The following is a 22,107-nucleotide window of genomic DNA, read 5'->3' on the forward strand; positions in this document are numbered from 1 at the left end:
CAGGCAAGAATCTGTTCTTTGATGAAAAACAGCAGAAGTTGTGTATTATAAGACAAAGCATAGAGTAATACTCTGGGCTTACTGCCTAATATTATTATACCCAAAACAAACTCCAGCTTCACCACTAGTGAGAAGAGCACTAAATCTCAGCCACTGCCCCCTACACTGGGTACACTTCTGTTCTGAGAAAGGCCTGCTGATCGTGGATGTGGGGAGCTGCACAGAGAATATACACTGTGAAGGGGGATGAGAACACAGGAAATAAGAATGAGACTGAAAGAATGACAAGGACAAACAAACCTGTTACCTGTTTGCTATTCCCTCCTCCAAGAGCTGAATTACTTGCTTATAGCTGGTAACTACGTGTTGAGATAAACCTATCCAATTTGTAAGGAGGAAAAAAGAAATTAAAATTTTTTGGCAAAGTTTAACCTTTTCCTGTAGGTAATTAAATTTATCATCCTATTTCATATCAGTTGACAGACAAGAATGAGGGAACAACTTAATTCAGATAATAAATTAAGTCAACAAATATTTATTGGAAGCCTACTGTCAGGTATTGTGACAGTCTCTCTGGGAACATAGGCCCACACAGACATTATAGTCTAGAATTCATGTAGCAGTTATGCTAACAACAATGAAAAGAATAGCAATAACAATTCCTTACAATTTTGCTATATAGGTTATAAGAAAAGTTCTCATAAATTACCTCATTTGGCCCTCACAAAATTCCTGAGGCAGACAAGGGCTACGTGCCCCACAAAATGGTGGACTTGGTTTGACATACAAACCATACAGTACACATGTCCTTATCCTCCCACAGTTTACAATCTTGAGAAGTTTTATGATACAAGATAATATGGCCAAGTGCCACAGGACTAGAAAGATAATAAATGTTGAGGAGATCAGAGGAGTGGTCAGGGAAAGCTCCATGGGGGAAGTGAGACTTGAATTTAGCCACTGTAGAATGGGCAGGCTTTAGATAGGTAAAGAGAGCTTAAGGGCATGAAAGTAAACCTTTATGGCTGGTTACCCACCAAGTCAAAAAAGGCCTTCACAACTGTGCTAGAGAATCTCTGTATTAGAGATTCAGGAACCAAAGTAAATTTATGGGCTGATGAGCTGAATACACTTACACTAAAAATTAGCAGTTACTTGAACATTGACTGGATTTTTTTTTTTTTTTGCGGTACACAGGCCTCTCACTGTTGTGGCCTCTCCTGTTGTGGAGCACAGGCTCCGGACGCGCAGGCTCAGCGGCCATGGCTCACGGGCCCAGCCGCTCCGTGGCATGTGGGATCTTCCCGGACTGGGGCACGAACCCACGTCCCCTGCACCGGCAGGCGGACTCTTAACCACTGCACCACCAGGGAAGCCCTGGATTTTTTTATGTTAATGAATTATTACTATTATTTAGATGTGATAATAGTTTTGGGTATGATTTTTTAAAAAGACATACCTTATCTTTTAGGGCTACATACTAAAATATTTATAGATGAATTGATGTGACATCTGGAATTTGCCTCAGAATAATATAGAATGTGGACAGGAATGTGGACAGGGCAGAATTTGCAAAGGGTTATTGGGTTATGGGTTACTGTGAAATGGGGGTACATTATACTAGTCTATTTTTGTTCAAAATGTTCAAAATTCTCTATAATAAAAAGAATTTTAAAAATTTAACCAAAGATAGGGACTTTCCTGGTGGTTCAGTGGGTAAGACTCTGTGCGGGTTTGATCCTTGGTCAGGGAACTAGATCCCACATGCGTGCCGCAACCAAGAGTTCGTATGCCGCAACTAAGAAGTCTGCATGTCACAACTAAGAAGTCCACATGCTGCAACTAAAAGACCCTGCATGCCTCAACAAAGATCCTGTGTGCTGCAACTAAGACCCGGCGCAGCCAAAAAAATAAAAATAAAAAAATAACCAAGGATAGAGACCTTCTGCTTTCTGTAATGGCAAATTACATAATATAAACCAACCCTTCTAAAGACTATTAGAAACAGCTGGACAAAATATAAAAGATATCAGTGTGAAGGCACAGAGGGATGATGAGACAGTGAAAAATTTCCAGGCTATATACTGGGGGAGGATGGAAGTCCAGAGAGATAAAGCTGGCATTTGGGGACACTTCTCCTCTGAGAGCATTTGCCAAACCTTGAGAAGTGGCTGACAGCAGTTCTCTTGACAAACTCACAGGTCTAGGGAGACACAGACTGCAGTCCACAGCCCACCTGGAGTGGGCCCTATGGCACCCCACCTCTTTGGGTTGGAAACCCAAAGGGTTAAAACACAGGAATAAGGTTGAATTAGAAGTAAATAGCCTCTGAAGGGATTACAGCTCAGCTTTGAACATTCTCAGTCCTTAAATTGGACTGATGTGATTCTGAATCACTAATGTGTGCAGGAACCTGGCACAAATAAATAAAAGTCTTCTGTACTGGCAGATATCACTGTTCTAGACTTACAAATGACTTCTATAAGCAATTTAGCAAATACTGTCTGGCACAAAATTATAACAAACCAGACACATAAGTAGACCTGACAACATAAATGAAAACCAGCAAAAATAATAGGGAATAGAAAGAGACCTAAGAAAGATCCAGATACTGGAGTTACAGTAACTTTAAAGTAACTGTGCTTACTATTTTCAAGGGGCTAAAGACAAGATTATAAAATCTCAGAGAAAATTGGAAACTATAATAAAAAGATCAAATGTAGATTTGGGAAGTAAGAACTACTGTAAGTGAAAAAAAGAACTCAGTATCTAAGTTTAACAGCAGGTTAGACATAGCTTAAAAAACAATTAGTGAGGGCTTCCCTGGTGGTGAAGTGGTTAAGAACCTGCCTGCCAATGCAGGGGACACAGGTTCGAGCCCTGGTCCGGGAAGATCCCACATGCCGTGGAGCAACTAAGCCCATGTGCCACAACTACTGAGCCTGCGCTCTAGAGCCCGCGAGCCAGAACTACTGAGCCCACGTGCCACAACTACTGAAGCCCGCACACTTAGAGCCCGTGCTCCGCAACAAGAGAAGCCACTGCAACAAGAAGCCCGCACACTGCAACCAAGAGTAGCACCCGCTCGCTGCAACTAGAGAAAGCCCATGCGCAGCAACGAAGACCCAATGCAGCCAAAAATAAATAAATAAAATAAATAAATTTATAAAAAAGTAAAAAAAACAATTAGTGAACAGGAACATATGTCAGAAACATACAACCAAAATAAAGCACAGAGAGCCAAAAGATACAAAGCATTATATAAGAGAGGGTAAGAATCATAAAGTATATATAACACACCTGTAATTGGAGCTCCAAAAGGAGAGAGTGGGGTAAAAGCAATGTTAGAAGTAATGGCTTAGAAATGTCTGCAAAAAAAGATATAAAACCACAGATTCAGGAAGCCTGACACAATAAAAAAAAAAAAAAAATCTATCCCTCGGCACTTCATGCTAAACCGTTAAAAGCCAAAGACAAAGAGAAAAACCTTAAAGGAATTATTAAGATAACATCTCAACAGAAACAATGGAAGGCAGAAGTCAGTGGAATAATTTTTAATTGCTGAAAGAAAATAACCACCAACTTAAAATTCTACACTTAGTGAACTTCTCCTTTAAGAATAAAGAAGAAATAAAGTTATTTTCAATCAACTGAAAACCAAGAGAATTTGTAAACAGCAGACTCACACTAGAGGAAATACTAAAGATTATTTTTTAGCTGAAGGAAAATACCAGACAGAAGGCAGGAGATTTAAAAAAAAGTTTAGACCACAATATTAGACTTTGATAAGTCAATGACCCATGCTGTAATCTCTACAATGACTACTAAAATAATAATAAGACAATGTGTAAACAGTAAGCTAAAAGAGGAGAAATATGGGATAATTTTAAAAATTAACCAACTCAAAAATCATGAAAGTAGAGAAAAAGGAACATAAAACAATGTAAAGAGAAAACACAATGTAACAGAATTAAACCCAAATAAAATTAATAATTATATTAAAAATAAACAGACCAAAATATGCTTGAAGTATGCTCAAATTACAAGACCAAAATTGTGATGCTAGATAAAACAAAGCAAAAGCCAAATATTTTATTTAAAAAAAAAAAACACATCTAAAACATATGGCTATAGAAAGGGAGAAAGTATAAAAAAGATTAAAATGCCAACACTAACCAAAAGAAAGCTACAGTAGTTATAGTAATTCCTGACAAAGTAGAGTAGACGTCACGGCAAAGCATTATTAGAGATAAAGAGGGATCCTTCAAAACGATAGAAGCATTCATCAAGAAGATTTAATAATTCTAATTTTGTATGTACATAATAATAAAGTCTCAAAATATATAAAACAAAAATTGCTGGGATTAAAAGGAGAAAAAGACATTCATAGTCATAACAGGAAATTTTAACTAGCCTTTCTTATTATCTCATAAAACAAGCAAAAAAAAATCAATAGGGTTATAGAAGATTTAAGCAACGCAAATAACAAACTTGACAAATAGTATTATATAAATGCTATACCCAACTACTGCATAATTATTTTTAAGAACACGTGGAAAATTTACAAAACTTAGCCATATGCTAGGCCACAAACCAAATTGTTATACATATATATTTTTTAAATGAAATCATATAGAGAGTGTTCTTTGAATGCCATTCTATTAAACTAGATACCTATAATAAAATAGAACTATAAAATCTCCAAATATTTGAAAATTAAGAAATGCAATTCTAAATAACCCATGGGTCAAAAAAGAAATTATGAAAATTACATACAATTTTAAACTAAATAATGATAAAAATACTACACATTAAAATGTGTGCAGTGCAGCTAAAGTTATATTTACAGAAAAATTTATAGCTGTAAATAAATATATTAGGAAAGAAAAAAGGATGAAAATCGACAAGCTAAGCATCTACTTACAAGGTTAAAAAAATCAGCAAATTAGACTCAAGGAAAGGATGAATAAAATAACAAAAATATGAACAGAAATTAATAAATACAAAATAAACTTACAGTGGAGGGAAGCCACAAAACCAAAAGTTGATTTTTTGAAAAGACAAATAAAATTAATAAGTCCTTAAATTGAACAAGAAAAAAGAGACAAGGGATAGATAACCAGTTAGGAATGAAAAAAGAGATCCTACATTTAAAGAGTCATCTTACACATAAAGCGTAAGAGGATATTACTCTTTATGCAGGTACATGTCTTACATTTAGAGGAAGTGGATTTTTTAGAAAAATACAATTTACCAAAATTTGGTGCAATAAAAAATAGAATATTTGAAAGAAATCAAATCTATAACCTTAAACCTTCCCATCAAAAAATCCTCCAGACTCAGAAGGCTTTGCCAGCAAATTCCACCAAATATTTAAGGAGGAATAACCCCAATCTTACAAGAAGTCTTTCAGAAAATAGAAAGAGGCAGCATCTCTCAACTCATTTTAGGAAACAAACATAACCTTTACACTTAACCCTGATGAAGGAAAATGGAGAATCAGAGAAGGATAAAGAAGAGAAGAGGAAGAGGAAGAAAAACAGGACAAGGAAGACGATGATTAGAGGAGAATTTCACTCTTGAACATACATGCAACAACTCCCAACAGAACACTGGAAATCCAAATTCCACAATATATACAAAGGAAAATATATCACAGGTAACTTGGGTCTATGCTAGGAATGCAAGACTGCTATAGCATTCAAAAATCAGTGTAATTCACCTTATTAACAGGAGAAAGGACACAAATCATACAATATAGACAAGCATATATAAAGCAAATATTAAAAAAAAATTCAGGGACTTCCCTGATGGTCCAGTGGTTAAGAATCCGCCTTCCAATGCAGGGGACGGGGGTTCAATCCCTGGTCAGGGAACTAAGATCCCACATGCCGCGGGGCAACTAAGTCTGTGTGCTGCAACTACTGAGCCCACGTGCCACAACTAGAGAGCCTGCATGCTGCAACTACAGAGCCCACATGCCACAGCTACAGAGCCCACGTGCTCTGGAGCTCACGTGCTGCAACTACTGAGCCCGCGGGCACTCTGGAGCCCACGTGCCACAACTAGAGAGAAGCCCATGCACCACAACAAAGAGCCCAGCTGCTGCAACAAAAGATCCTGCATGCCACAACTAAGACCTGACGCAGCCAAAATAAATAAATAAATAAATATTTTTTAAAAATTCAATAGCTGTTTATGTTTTTTTTAAAAATTCCTAGAACCCCTTCCATTTCCATTTCGTGAACAATTTAGTCCTAAAGTCCTTACGTGGAGCAGAGCAAGGCAGGCAACCACGTCAGGGTGAAGAGCCTGAGAAGAATAAGGAGGGCGTCCCCGCAGAGGGGAGGCCTGGCGTGAGAGTGGGGTGAGGAGGGGATGACATGGGTGGCAGCCCAGCACAGAAAGTCAGAGCCTGGCGGGCTGAGCAGAGCGTCCCCACGGAGGCAGCCCAGTGCAGGGCATGGGAGCCCGGGGAAGGTGAGCAGGCTACCCATGTGTGGGGGCAGCCTGCCGTGAGAAGTCAGAGGCCCAACAAGGAGAGAAAGGCATCCCCACAGGGGGACTGGCAGCGGAACAAGATTTCTAAGTTGGCGTGAGGAGGTGGCCCAGCAAAAGAATACCAAGGCCAAGAGGGGTATGGAAGGTACCTGCACAGCGAGGGGTGGGGAAAGGCAGCCCTGCACGGAGGGCTAGAATGCAGGCATGGTGAGCATGGCTTCCTGTGGTGAGAGGCACAGCCAGGTGAGGCGGGCATCCACATAAGAAAGAGGAGAGCAATGACGAGACTAATTACACATGGGGGTGGAGGGAGCGATCAAAGAAGCATTTCCACCTTTGGATAAAGGAATTACAAATCTGGAAAGGGAGAAATCCAGAATGAACCCTGCTGTGTTGGACTGCAGTTGGAAGTACTGGTGTGAACATATATTAGCTCCGTCCACTCAGAAGGACTAGGAGTTGCAGCATCTCAAAAGCAATGAGCATACCTAGCACTTAGATCTTGGCTTCCAAAAACTTTTCTCCAATAAAAAGGACCAGATTACATATAGAATGGATAAACAACAAGGTCCTACTGTCTAGCACAGGGAACTATATTCAATATCCTGAGATAAACCAAAATGGAAAAGAATATTAAAAAAAGAATGTATATATACGTATAGCTGAAGCACTTTGCTGTACAGCAGAAATTAACACAACATTGTAAATCAACTATACTACAAATAAAAAAAAAAAAAAAGAAGAAGAACCAGGGCTCCTGGGAGAAACGGCTGATTCAAAGACTGAGGCAGGGAAAGCAGATGAACCTCGAACATCTCCTGTCAGAAAGCAAGGAAGTGCTCAAAGAATGATGGTGATATGCCAAAATGTCACAGGAACACACCTGAAATGGATTCCGTTGGCTAAATCTGGAATAATTGGAGCATCAAAATAAAAAATAGTAGTAACAGAGGGCGACTCGTTCAATAAAATAAGAAACCATGAGTCTATGCCAACATAAATAAATTAATAAATAAACTGAAAGTCAGATGAGGATAGGACACACACATGGTTTCACAGGACCGCACCCACAAAAAACACTTGTTGATTACAAAAGGGAAACAGCAATTTCAGAGTGAAGAAGCCTGGCAGATATGACCTTAAGTGAGGAAATTAAAAATATGAGTAATGGGACATATCAAAATTGTGCACCACTTAATGGTATCAAGTTCATGACAGTCAAGAGAGACCAAGGAGCCTTCCAGACTGGAGAACACTAGAGAGACACCCTAACCAAAGGCAACCCTTAGCTCTCAAATGGACAATTACTGGGACAATTAGTGAAACTTAAATGGGTTCTAAGGATCAGATGGTAGTAATGCATCAAAGTTAATTTCCTGATTTGGATGGTTGTGTTGTAACTATACAGGAGAACATTCTTGTTTGAAAGAAAAACACCCTAAAATAATCAGGGGGTAAGGGTCATTAGGTTGGCAATTTACTCTCAAATGGTTCAAGTAAAAAAGTTCTTTAGGGACTTCCCTGGTGGCGCAGTGCTTAAGAATCCACCTGCCAATGCAGGGAACATGGGTTCGAACCCTGGTCAGGGAAGATCCCACATGCCGCGGAGCAACTAAGCCCATGCGCCACAACTGCTGAGCCTGCGCTCGAGAGCCTGCGAGCCACAACTACTGAACCCTCGTGCCACAACTACTGAAGTGTGCACGCCTAGAGCCCATGCTCCGCAACAAGAGAAGCCACCGCAGTGAGAAGCCCGTGCACCGCGACAAAGAGTAGCCCCCACTCGCCACAACTAGAGAAAGCCCACGCACAGCAACGAAGACCCAATGCAGCCAAAAATTTTAAAAATGTAAAAATAAAAAAATGTTCTTTATACTATATTTGCAACTTTTTCAAAAGTTTGTTTCAAAATTAAAAAATAAAAACTCTTGGGCTTCCCTGGTGGCGCAGTGGTTGAGAGTCCGCCTGCCGATGCAGGGGACACGGGTTCGTGCCCCAGTCCAGGAAGATCCCACATGCCGCGGAGCGGCTGGACCCGTGAGCCATGGCTGCTGAGCCTGCACGTCCGGAGCCTGTGCTCCGCAATGGGAGAGGCCACAACAGTGAGAGGCCTGAGTACCAAAAAAATAAAATAAAATAAAATAAAATAAAAATAAAAACTCTTAGAAAACTAAGATAAAAAAGAGAATTCCCTTAACCTGCTAAGGCAGTGCTTCTCAAAGCTGCTGCACAGACTGGAGCCAGTTCTCAAACAGTTACTGATGTGCGATGAGACAGGTACAGAAACCTTTACAACAATATTACAAATTTTATATCTTTTGAATCTAATAAAGAAGAATTTGGGCTTATAACTAAGATGTCTTTTTCTTTTTTTTCTAGTAATTCATCTTTATTTTATCAAAGTATTTGTTTGCCATGGATTGGAAATTTTTTTAAAAACCGGTCCTTCCTCACAGATAGTTTGAGAAGTGTGTGATAAAGAGTATCTATTAACAACAAATGCTACTGCAAACACCATAGTAAAATGTTGAAGCTTTCCCCTGGGAACAAAACTAAATACTGTTACCACTCTTATTTCATATGGTACTAGAGGTCCTAGTCAGTGTAGAAAGGCAAGGAAAAAAAGGTGTAAGAATTAAAAAAACAAACACACAAAAATACTCCTGTTATGTGCAGAATGAGTATAAAGAAAATACAAAATAATTTTTTTCAGAGTCCCAACTACCCTCTTCCAACAACCTCCTGCTTTGTACCCATCCCTGTATATTAAGATAAAGACCAAAGCAAAAATATGATAGTGTCTTTGTCTCACTTAAATATCACTTTAGACCCTGTAACCATTGGACTTTTACGTGTGCTTTGGGCAGGGCCCTGTACATTTCAGATTTCAACTTAATCTGTCATCTAATTCATAAACTTTAATGAAAAGTAAGAGGCTACCCCTTTTCTTTTCTTGGATTTAGGCAGCTATCAAGTTCAGGCTTATAGTTCTAAACTGGAACTACAAGTTCTTTAAAGGCCTTGTATCTTTCATATTTCCCCATGGCAACCTGAATAGTATAGGCATCCAGCAAGTACTCAATAAATTCCTGTAGAATTGGTTTCAAAGCAGAAACCACTTTCTGCTTTGGAATCGTATTCACAGAATATATGAGCCGAAGATAGAGACAGACAGACAGACTGGCAGGTAATATAAATACTAAATGAATAAAGAAAGCAAACATTTTTAAAAATAAAAAGGTTGCTGTAATGCCATCAGAGGGTAGTAATGGGAATAAGTTCAGAGTGACTATTTAGGGTCTCAGCTTCCAAGGCTGACTCTATACTATGTGAGCTCATGGCTCCTTTACTAGGAAATAAGAGAAATGTCCACCTGTATTTGTAATGATTTGAGAAAGTCCAGACCAACTTTAAGAAACATGTAACCCAAAGGACCTAAGAGACTTTTTGCTGGTTTAGAATTATTTCTTACCAAGCATCCTTCCTCTCCACAAGGGTTCACTCATGAAGGTATCCAAAAGAGCCCTGAGATTTAAGTCTGATCCTGTTGCTGGGTATATGACCCAAGCTGTACCACCCTGCGTGAATTCTCAGGGTTTCAGGTACTATGCCAATCAAAGAACCTATGATCATAGGTCTCCTCCATGTACAGGATTCTGTCCCATTCTTCTCTTCCAGTCCTAGAAAAGGTTCCCAGTTCCAACCCTGCCCCAACCGGCTTTGCAACTTTGGGAACATCCCTTAACTTCTTCCAGACTTCATTTCATCTTCTGTGCAACGAAGACATCGGGACTACATCTGAGGTCTCCTCTAGTTACTCCCCCTACCCGCCCCCCACACCCAAAAAGCACATTAAGATAAAAATAAATTAAAATATGAGTAACTGTGGCACTACTGCATCCACTCATGGTCTGCCTTCAAATTACTGTTTTACACAGAAATATATATCCACAGAGTTTTACAGAGGAATCTCCAACTGGCTCCTAGCAAAGTAAACAGTATTTTCATCATTGCTTCCAGGCTGCCAATTACAATGGAACATTTGGGAAAAGACTCAGCAGAATCAGTGACTGGCACACCTACTGAGTCAGCCATTAGCCATGCCCTGATCAGAGAAGAGACCAGCTCTTGATCTTTCATGTCCCTCTCCTTGTCAAGATTTAAATAAGCTTCCCCCACAAAAGAACCCAACAGTTTCTACTTAATAGCAAGATTCAGCCTAATGGAATAAGACAGATGGAACCAAACACCAAGTATCAGTGCTTGATGAGGAAGCAGCAAGTAGACCCTGCTCCATGTCTGACATCTCCCCTTGTCCCTGACTATCACCACCACTGGAACAGAAAGTGCCCCGAAAAGGAGACTGGATGACCTGGGAAATCAGTCCCAGCCCTGCTGGACCTGGCACCACAGACCCAGCCCTATTCCATGTCACCTTCCCCCTCACTCCCCATGCTTTAGACACACTGGCCCCCTTGACACCATCAAGCCCTTCACTCAGGGCTCTAGCCCATGCCGCTCCCTCAACCTGAAACACTCTTCCTCTTGCTACGCCATTCTTCACACAACTGGCTCCTGTATCCACTCCAGGTTCAGCTTAAAATGTTACCTCCTCAGGGAAGCTTTCCTGACCACACTATGTAGATGGGTTGCCTACACCACCCAGTGTTCTTTGCCATCACTGTATCTATTTATCTTTTTATTAGCCTTTATTACAACTGTAAGTAGTGCTTGTTTTCTGACTCACCCCCACAAGAGTATAACTTTGCCTGGGAGGGCAAGACTGCCTTTTCTACTTATTGGTACCTATTTGGCATCTAATACCAGTAGCTGGCATATAGTAAGTATTCATTATACGTTTGTTGAATGAATCAGCAACCGTCAGGAGAGCTTCCTAGGCTTCAGTTTAGTCTCAGACCTCCAGGACCACAATGGCTCACCTTGTACATAGGGCCCCATCTCTGGGTGCTCCCTGACCCGCAGATTATAGGTCTTTTTTTGATCAGACTGTTTCAGCAGATCCCGCACTCGTTCATTATAGATTTCCAGGAAGCTAGAGACATGTAGAAAAAGGCATATAATTAGATCTTGAAAAAATGTGGGAAAAACACTAAGCCAAGAATCAGAAGGTCCTAGTTCTAGTTCTACCTCTGACAGTCTAAGACCTTGGTCACGCCAGGTTTCCCCCTTGAGTCTCGTTCTGCATGTGTACAATAGGGTTCTGAGCATTGGCTGTCATTACTCCACAGTTTCAGGTTTACAGTGTCAGTGCTGATTCAAGTTTAGCCTTCAAGAGGCTATTTCAGCCATGGGTTTAGGCTGCCACCAGCCTGTGCCTCGATCAGGCCCCCATAGCATGGAGTCTACAAGCATGTTTCTTGAAGTGGTTTTCAAATGTGATCTTTGAGCTCTATTATTCACTGAAGGCATCTCAAGGGCCATGCTGAGCAACATGGGAAGCTAAGTGAGAAGGGTCTGCTCCCCACCCCTAATTTAAGTAGCAGAATTCTCATTTTACCTGTCTTATACACTGGGATTCTGTTTAAGATATGCTGTCTTATTGGTATCTACTGGCATTTTATGCCTTTTTAAAATAATAACACAGCTACAATTCTTAATTAAAATCAGTAAATATTTTGTTAAATAAGAAAGCAGACTTCTCACAGAAAGGTCTTCCTCACTGGAACACAGATGCTTGCCTGTGGAGCCAGCAGTCAGAAAAAAAGGCTCCAGTTCAAAGCTGCTCTCTGCACACTCTTCTTATTAAATTTTTCTCCTTAGTCTTCTCATATTTGGACACAGGAACTCCAGATATCTCTTAGAATAGTGGTTCCCAGATTTCATGGACTACAGAACACCTAACATATATGTATATGTTTATACACATAGAGGTTTGCAAATTTTTACTTTATAAACTTAAAAAATGTAAAAATAGTGTTCACAATCATTTAATTTTAAAAACATATAGTTGGGCTTCCCTGGTGGCGCAGCGGTTAAGAATCTGTCTGCCAATACAGGGGACACGGGTTCAAGCCCTGGTCCGGGAAGATCCCACATGCCGCGGAGCAACTACTGAGCCTGTGCTCTAGAGCCCACGAGCCACAACTACTGAAGCCTGCGCACCTAGAGCCCGTGCTCCGCAATGAGAAGCCACCGCAATGAGAAGCTCGTGCACTGCAATGAAGAGTAGCCCCTGCTCGCTGCAACTAGAGAAAGACCGCACACAGCAACAAAGACCCAACGCAGCCAAAAATAAATAAGTAAATAAATAAATTTATAAAAAACAAAACAGAAAAACCCCAGACAGACAGTTATTCTTTTTAGTGTAATGAAAATGTTATGTAATTAGATAGTGATGATGGTTGAACAACCTTGTAAATATAAAAAAAAAAATCATTGAAATATATTCTTTAAAAGTGTGAATTTTATGGTATGTGAATTATGTCTCTTTTTTTGTTTTGTTTTTTGTTTTTGCGGTACGCGGGCCTTTGACCGCTGTGGCCTCTCCCGTTGCGGAGCACAGGTTCCAGACGCGCAGGCCCAGCGGCCATGGCCCACGGGCCTAGCCGCTCTGCGGCACGCGGGATCCTCCTGGACCGGGGCACGAACCCGCATGCCCCGCATCGGCAGGCGGACTCTCAACCACTGCGCCACCAGGAAAGCCCTGTCTCATGTTTTTAAACAAGGACATTGAACACCAAAAACAAAAGCAAAAAAGAATACAGAGAATTAAGGGCAATTGGTAACCTTCCGCCAACATTTACAGTTCAGACTGGTTAAAACGTCATGTTGGGGTGACGTTCTATTCCTAGCACTGGTCTAGGAACTAGAGTTTGGGAACTACTGACCTGGAGAACAACCCAGGAGGGGCTGGAACAGAAATCCCAAAAGCTAGTATGAAACTGTACAGAAAATAAAGGAAAGGAAACCAGCTAGCCAGGGGAAGCTGGTCCACAGGAGACGCCAGCTTGTTAAGCCTGAGGATAGGAACTAAGTTTCCTACAACCTAAAACCTAAGTAAGTTTTTCATCTTGTACTGCAAGATATTTCTGCTGTGGCTTTTCTCCATTCCTCTGGGAGACTATGGAAGTGGAGAGGACAGCTCTGGAGTGGAAACAGAAACACTTCAGGCCGCAGAGACAGACAGGTTCTTACCTTACTTTTATTCTGCAGGAGGAAGGCAGTGGGGCACAGTTTTCCTCCCTGACAAAGAGACCCTGCACAAACCAGAGGATTGGAGTTTCACTGAAGGGAGTGTACAAAGAAGACCTACTTTGAGGGGATCCAATCAAAAGAGAGTCTATACCTCACATATCCGTGGTGTCAGCCCAACAGAGGCCTGGAGAACAGAAGAGAAGAAAGCATTACTGTTCACTCACGGTGATGCTCTCCCCCCAACACCCAGGGCCCACCCTCAGCAGGGATGGGCTCCTTGTGCTAGCCTCTTCACTTCAGGCAGTTTCCCCGGCGGTATGTGGAAGACTATTTGCCAGTGCTGTTAGGAGACTCTCATGGGAGGAATGTACCAGATGAGAGGCAGATCACCGCCGTAAGAAGGAAGAGAGAAGAAGCTAGCAAACCCAGGTACATACTTTCATGCAGAGAAGGTTACATCATTCTTGGATGAATTCACTTTACCATGGTGGTCCCTCCCAGAAACCTATCTCCTAACCCTGCACACACAGGAGGACTAGAGTACATGGGTGTTCAAAACACACATTTAGAGAGAAGCGGCTTCTTTTTTCATCTTGGATCCAGTGCTAACTTATACTCAGGTTAAGCGCTTTACATCCCTGGGTTATTGGGAATTTTCTTCTTTTAATTTAAAATCTATAAAATCAGGCTAAACATGGACGTAGTAAGCAATGATCTGGGCCCATGGCAGCAGGGATAATCTTTCAGGAGGAACAACGTCCTAGAGAATGTCCCTGTGTGGTGTTATTTGTCACCTGCCCTACCAGTTCATCTCACCAGGGTACTTCTAAGCCTAAAACAAAGAGGTATTCTTAAGGAACTCTACCCTCCCAATTTTCCATGATAAAAGAAGGCTCTCATAAGTCCTACACACTTTTGAAAGCTCCCATCCCAGTAGCTGGTTCTCCTGCTTCTTTCTGAACACTCAGATCGAACATACACATAGCCCCATATCCACATGGCCTTAGCCAGCACTTAACACTCAGTCTGGGACTTGTCTACACCAAAGGTGTTAAAAAGCTACAGGTGATGAACTTGGAAATGATATGAGAAATTCAGAAGGACTGACAAGGTCTGTGTCATCAAAGGGAATTGTAAAATTCTAAGATTCTTCAGGGTGTAATAAAGAGGGGCTAATTATCCAAAGTTTACCTTTCAATTAAAGTGCTGAGAAACATTCTTTTTTTTAACTTTTTATTTTATAAAAAGTTATATAGCTGATTAACAATATTGTGTGAGTTCCAGGTGTACAGCAGAGTGATTCAGTTATAGATATACATGTATCTATCTATTCTTTTTCAAATTCTTTTCCCATTTAGGTTGTTACATAATACTGAGCAGAGTTCCCTGTGCTATACAGTAGGTCCTTGTTGGTTATCCATTTTAAATATAGCACTGTGTACATGTCAATCCCAAACTCCCTAACTATCCCTCACCCCACCCTTCCCCCCCTGGTAACCATAAATTTGTTCTCTAAGTCTGTGAGTCTGAAGAAATGCATTCTTAATATAGAATAGGACCCATTAAATCTTACTGAAGTTGACTGACTATGAAACTCACATCCTCTCTCAGTGGCAAAGACAATGCAAGATTCAGGCTTCCTGTGGCTTTAGGAAGATACTGCATTCCAATCCCAATACTCACTGGGGTGCCCAGCATGGTGTATGTCTTCCCAGAGCCTGTCTGCCCATAGGCAAAAAGGCATATGTTGTAGCCTTTGGCAGCTCCAGACAGTACTTCAGTCCCCAAATCCTGGAACACCTATAACAATAAAAATAGAGAGCATGTCACTCTGGTCCTTCTTCCCACAGCATTTTGTAAATTATTTTTTAACCTAAAATAATATAAAATGTTTCAAACATCCATGACTATAAATTCCCCACTGTTTTATGAGAATCAATTCAGTTTCAAAAAAAGATTGCTGACTGCCACCGCTTCTGAGCAGAAGATGGCTGTGCCTCCCACATATGCTGGTCTTGGCAAATCTGCCAGGGATGTCTTCACCAAGGGCTATGGATTTGGCTTAATAAAACTTGATTTGAAAACAAAATCTGAGAATGGACTGGAATTTACAGGTTCAGCCAACACCGAGACCACCAAAGTGACGGGCAGTCTGGAAAGCAAGTACAGATGGACCAAATATGGTCTAACATTTACGCAGAAATGGAACAATGACAACGCACGGAGATTACCGTGGAAGATCAGCTTGCACGTGGCCTGAAGCTGACCTTCGATTCATCCTTCTCACCAAACACTGGGGGGAAAAAATGCTGAAATCAAGACAGGGTTCCAGTGGGAACATATCAACCTGGGTTGCGATGTCGATTTCAACATTGCCGGGCCTTCCATCCGGGGTGCTCTGGTGCTGCGTTATGAGGGCTGGCTGGCTACCAGGTGAATTTTGAGACCGCAAAGTCTTGAGTGACCCAGAGCAACTTTGCGGTTGGCTACAAGACGGATGAGTTCCAGCTTCACACTAATGTAAATGATGGGACAGAGTCTGGCGGCTCCATTTATCAGAAAGTGAACAAGTTGGAGACTGCTGTTAATCTGGCCTGGACAGCAGGAAACAGTAACACTCACTTCGGAATAACAGCAAAGTACCAGATCGACCCTGATGCCTGCTTCTTGGCTAAAGTGAATAGCTCCAGCCTGATAGGGTTACGATATACTCAGACCCTAAAGCCACGTATCAAACTGACACTGTCAGTTCTGCTGGATGTCAACGCTGGTGGCCACAAGCTTGGTCTGGGACTGGAGTTTCAAGCATAAATGAATACTGTACAATCATTTAATTTTAAACTATTTTGCAGCATAGCTACCTCCAGAATTTAGCGTACCTTTTAATGTTGTATGTCTGGGATGAAAGTATCGCTAAATATCATGTTAGACTTCCAGGTTAAAGATGATTCAGCTTTAGGGTGTTACCCTTGCAGAGGTACAGAAGAAACCCAATTTCAAAAAAGGTCCTTTCAGCTGTAGACTTGAGGGGGAGCTTGCTGGCCCCTCTAGAGATGTCAGGTTTCTTTTTTACCTAGAAATGGCTGCAAGTGGAAGTTGGTAATTTGCAGGCACTTTGTAATTTGTAAATTCATATTGAGTAAATGAATGAAATTGTGACTTCCTGAGAACTGAACCTTGGTTTCCTACCCTGATTGAGGAGAGACTCTTTGATGGTGTATACAAACTCATCTGAAAGGGACTTTTTTAGGCAGGGACTTTTTCTACCGCAATCCATCACCTCTTTTACACCAAAAAGTAGTCTGCGGGGCGTGGTTGCTGTTTCTTTTGTGCCATTTTGGGGTGGAGAAGGCGGATGTGATGAAGCCAATAATTCAGGACTTAATTGTGTTTTTTCTCATGTTGTGTTTTTTCGCCCTTGCACCAGAGTATGAAATAGCTTCTAAAGAGCTCCAGCTGCAAGCTGGGAAGTCTCTGTAACTGTAATCACATGGGGACAACACTCAGAATCTAAACTGAACTTCTGTTGTATTCTTGCCACTCAGTTTATTTTTTAGCAGTTTAATGGGTACGTTTTAGAGTCTTCCATTTTGTATGGAATTAGTTCCTCCCCTTCAAATGCTATAATTAACATCACTTAAAAATAAAACTTGAATAAAATATTGAAACCTTAAAAAAAAAAGAAGATTGCTGAGTAAAATTCATTCATTTAGTCAGTCAAATATTTTTCAAAGTGCTTACTATATGCCGGGCCCAAGGCTAGACATTAAAGACAAAAAATTGATATATATGGTCCCTAACCTTAAGGCAAAAAGAGTCTGGGAGAAAGGCAAAGACACGCAAGCAAATTAGTAAAGAAAAACCATGTACATTAATTCTTTTTCCTTCCCATTACCAAAAAAAAAAAAAAAAAAAAGTTTAATATGGTTAATCAGGTAAAGCTACAATGAAATTCTGCCCAGTAACAATTCACACAAATTCAGGGTCTCAAGACACCACACTGAGAATCAGTTAAGCCCAGAAGTTAGGGAGGAGTTTTCCCTATGGGGCCCTTTTCTACATGCTGCCTCTTCAGACCGATCCTAACAGCTGACTGCTTCCACTGTCACTTATCTCTGTAGTAGTCAGCTTTAATGAATCAGAAACAGCCAGAGGTCCTCCTATGAAAACCCCTATACTTTGTGTAGTGTCTGAAAGTCCTGTTGGACTCTGTCAGGCAGACCCCAGGCTCAGGACAAAACAGCCTGGCTTATGGGGAAGGCATAGCTTCCAGCTGAACCAGTCCTCAGCAGAATGCCACATAGACATCTACATACACAGCTGGTATGGTGGGCATTTACCCTTTGTATTGCTGCTACTCAGCATCCAAATACTCTTCCTATCTGAGGGGGGAACCTGATTGTGTCAGTCTTGGTTGGAAGCAGGGCCCAACCCTCCCCGACGGAAGCCAAATAGTCCAGGAAACCCTCTCCACCTCCTGGTGGCTAGAACACGAACATGTGAAATGAGGCCCGCCAACTAGGTGCTTGCACTTGAATTTCCAAAGAATGACACAAAAATAAAGGAATAAATTCTCCTTGTTGGCATCGAGAGTCCATCAGTACTACATCCTGAACACACAAGTGCCAAGTGTGGTGCTCAAATCAGACTATTCTGTGATATGGCTTTGCCTGGCTTCCCTGCTACCTAGGGCCCCATGGTTTCCTGCTCATTTTTCTACTTTCCCTTAAATTCTGTGAATCTCCTGATACGGTTCCAAATTGGTTCCAAATTGGAATACTGTTCTTATGGTTCATAGCTGTGGGACCATACAAATTTGTATGGTCCCACAAAATTTTACTTAAAATTTGTAAGCCTCAGTTTCTTTCCCAGTAAAGTGGATATTTTGTAACTATATCACAGGTTTGTTGTGAAGATTAAGTGAGATAACACACGTAACTAGGGACCACGGGAACGAAGATAGCAGTTGCTGACCTAAGACTATACTACCCTATTGTGTTTTAGCAGCTATAGTTATGCTTCTTGACCAATGAACTATTTATGTTTTGTTTTTTAGTGCTTCTAATATTCAGGCATAGGGCCAAAATAACCCAGGGAGTGGTAAAAGATTTGGACCTTGGACCATTCCCACCCCCTTCCCCAATCTCCCTCCCAGCTCTGTACTCGCCACTCATTCACCTCTATATTAGCAAAACTGAAAATTGGGCAGAGTTCTCTTTGCCTCCTGACATCTGTCTTGGTAAAATTCCCAGGGACTGAAGGAAGGAGAGGTTATTTCTCTTCACCAGACCATTTGAGTTGGCTGCCACCCATTTACTAGTTGGAAATGTTCCCCAAAACTCAACCTTTCTTTCTAGTGCTCCAGAAGAAAATGGAAACAGAGGTGCAGACAGAGCAAGGCCACATCTAGTGAAAGTGTTATTTCTTCCCACCACTCACACAGCAGAGCAGAATGAGCTCAGTGGACTGTAAAGGAAGACAACAGAATGTTACTCCGCCCATGTCTTTATCCAAATTCAAATAATCACCTGGAGGTTTTATGAAAAACATCTTTGAAGATACCATTTTCACTCAACAGTAAAAGATGTGAACAAGAAAAACTAGTAGGCTCCAAATGTGGAACTGGTAGAAAGTTCAGATTCCATTCTTCAAGAACTGTGAGGCTTAGCTCATCATAAATTCTAGGAAAAACCACAGCCCTAAATAGAGCACAACAGAGCCAGATGACACCGTGGTTCACTCTGACTGTGGTATTATAATGAAGCAGATGGAAACAGCTCAATATGAATACCAAGAACAGTTTGAAGGCTAAAATAAATCACCAAAAGGCAATCTAAAGCTAGAGGGTCCAGTTCAGGAGGAGAGATGAGCAGTGTAACTTTATTTTTTCTGGAATATAAATAGAAGAAAGCATTCAACAGACAGGTTAATTTTATGTGACACAGCACTTCCAGTCTTTTTAAGGATGTGCTAAATAGGGGATAGTCCACTGGATGTTTCTGTACTGGGACTCACAACACCTGAAGCCCAAACCAAAATCCCTAGCAATACTCATTTCCTAAGGGCAACTGAAACTAGGAACCAGAATTTTTGATGTTCAACATCATATGTCATTAGGGTTGCAAATTAAAACAAGGAGATACCAGACACACCTGTTAGAATGGCCAAAATCCAACAAACTGACAACACCAAATGCTGACAAGGATATGGAGCAATAGGAAATCTCATTCACTGTTGATGGGAATGCAGAATGGTACAGACACTTTGGAAGACATTTTGCCAGTTTTTTGTGTTTTTATTTATAAAATAAAAATATTATTCTTTTTTCTTTTAACATCTTAATTGGAGTAAAATTGCTTTACAATGGTGTGTTAGTTTCTGCTTTATAACAAAGTGAATCATTTATACATATACATATGTTCCCATATCTCCTCCCTCTTGCATCTCCCTCCCACCCTCCCTTTCCCACCCCTCTAAGTGGTCACAAAGCACCGAGCTGATCTCCCTGTGCTATGCGGCTGCTTCCCACTAGCTATCTATTTTATATTTGGTAGTGTAATAATGTCCATGCCACTCTCTCACTTCATCTCAGCTTACCCTTCCCCCTCCTCCCCATGTCCTCAAGGCCATTCTCTACATCTGCGTCTTTATTCCTGTCCTGCGCCTAGGTTCTTCAGAACCTTTTTTTTTTTTTTTTAGATTCCATATATATGTGTTAGCATAGAGCATTTGTTTTTCTCTTTCTGTCTTACTTCACTCTGTATGACAGACTCTAGGTCCATCCACCTCACTACAAATAACTCAATTTCACTACAAATAACTCTTTTTATGGCTGAGTAATATTCCATTTAAACATATTCTTAACATACAATGTGGCAAGCGTGCTCCTTGGTATTTACCCAAAGGGGCTGAAAACATATCCACACAAAAAGCTGCACACAGATGTTTACAGAAGCTTTATTCCTAATTGCCAAAACTTGGAAGCAACCAAGGTGTCCTTCAATAGGTGAATGTGTAAACTGTGGTACATCCAGATGACAGGATATTACTCAGTGCTAAAAAGAAATGAGCTATCATGCCATGAAAAAACATGGAGGAAACTTAAATGCACGTTGCTAAGTGAAAGAAGCCAATCTGAAAAGGCTACTTACTGTATGATTCCAACTATATGAATTTCTGGAAAATGTAAAACTATGGAGACAGTAAAAACATCAGTGATTGGGTGGAGTTGGGGGAGGGACAGACGACAGGTGGAGTGCACACGATTTTTAGGGCACTGAAACTACTCTCTACGATACTATGATGGTGTACACATGTCATTATACATTTGTCAAACCCAAGAATGAACAAAACCAAAAATGAACCCTAATATAAACTATGGACATTAGATGATATATCAGTCAATGTAGGTTCACCACCTGCAATGCTGATAGTTTGGGGGCAGGAGGTATATGGGATCTCTCTGCACTTTGTGCTCAATTCTTCTGTAAACCTAAAACTGCTCTAACAAATAAAGTCTATTTTTTAAAAAGAAGATCCACAAGATAAATCTCAAGGAATGGACTTCCCTGATATCAGCGACATTTAGCAGACAAACCCTTCTCAAAAGCAGTTAGAATCAACTATGTCTCTGGAGATTTCATGATGACTGGTTAAGGTCCAAGAATAATGGTTGCGCTGTATTTTCCTATAGGAACTTTTCACTGATAGATTTTTTGTTTGTTTGCTTGTTTTTGGTAGCTCTGTAGTTCTTTCTAATATATACTATGTTCTCTGAGCCCCAAGTAGACTCATAACATCAACAACAACAAAAAAAAAAACTGTGATTTCCATTTAGGATGAAAAAGGGTTCAAAATGATGAAATAAATATTGATTTCAAATACAGGTATCAGAAATTGTTGGAACTTCCCTGGTGGTCCAGTGGGTAAGACTCCACGCTCCTAATGCAGGGGCCTCAAGTTCGATCCCTGGTCAGGGAACCAGATCCCACAAGCATGCCGCATGCCGCATGCCGCAACTAAAAAAGATCCCGCATACCGCAATGAAGATCCCGCGTACTGCAACTAAGACCTGAAGCAGCCTAAATAAACAACTACTAAAAAAAAATTATTGATAAGTGAGAAGTAAAAGGGACATTTCAAGGAGGGAAAAATGTTAGTTAAAAATAAATCTATAAAAGTATGAGATTAGATCACTCCCTAACACCATACACAAAAATAAGCTCAAAATGGATTTAAGACCTAAACGTAAGGCCAGAAACTATCAAACTCTTAGAGGAAAACGTAGGCGGAACACTCTATGACATAAATCACAGCAAGATCCTTTTTGACCCAACTCCCGGAGAAATGGAAAAAAAACAAAAATAAACAAATGGGACCTAATGAAACTTAAAAGCTTTTGCATAGCAAAGGAAACCATAAATAAGACCAAAAGACAACCCTCAGAATGGG

At 40.8% G+C, this 22,107-nt stretch overlaps 1 protein-coding gene and 1 pseudogene across 6 annotated transcripts in view; one reads left to right on the forward strand and one right to left on the reverse strand.

Annotated features, from left to right (window-relative positions):
• The window catches only part of STARD9 (StAR related lipid transfer domain containing 9), a 127,111-nt gene that overhangs the window by 50,546 nt on the left and 54,458 nt on the right, over positions 1-22,107 (reverse strand). For all 6 annotated transcript variants that reach the window (XR_003795793.1, XR_003795795.1, XM_029236885.1 and 3 more), the window contains exons 4-8: positions 15,340-15,456; positions 13,808-13,840; positions 13,657-13,718; positions 11,442-11,554; positions 308-377 (exon numbers count right to left, since the gene is read on the reverse strand). Coding sequence is in view for 4 of the 6 variants with exons in the window: in XM_029236885.1 (XP_029092718.1) it covers positions 308-377; positions 11,442-11,554; positions 13,657-13,718; positions 13,808-13,840; positions 15,340-15,456 (395 nt within the window). In the remaining 2 variants the exon portion in view is untranslated. The remainder of the gene's footprint in view (positions 1-307; positions 378-11,441; positions 11,555-13,656; positions 13,719-13,807; positions 13,841-15,339; positions 15,457-22,107) is intronic.
• Positions 15,644-16,467, forward strand: LOC114903713 (annotated as a pseudogene).

Source organism: Monodon monoceros, unplaced genomic scaffold (genome assembly GCF_005190385.1).
Source record: "Monodon monoceros isolate NGI ecotype Baffin Bay Population unplaced genomic scaffold, NGI_Narwhal_1 Super_Scaffold_21, whole genome shotgun sequence".
Classification (NCBI taxonomy): Eukaryota; Metazoa; Chordata; class Mammalia; order Artiodactyla; family Monodontidae; genus Monodon; species Monodon monoceros.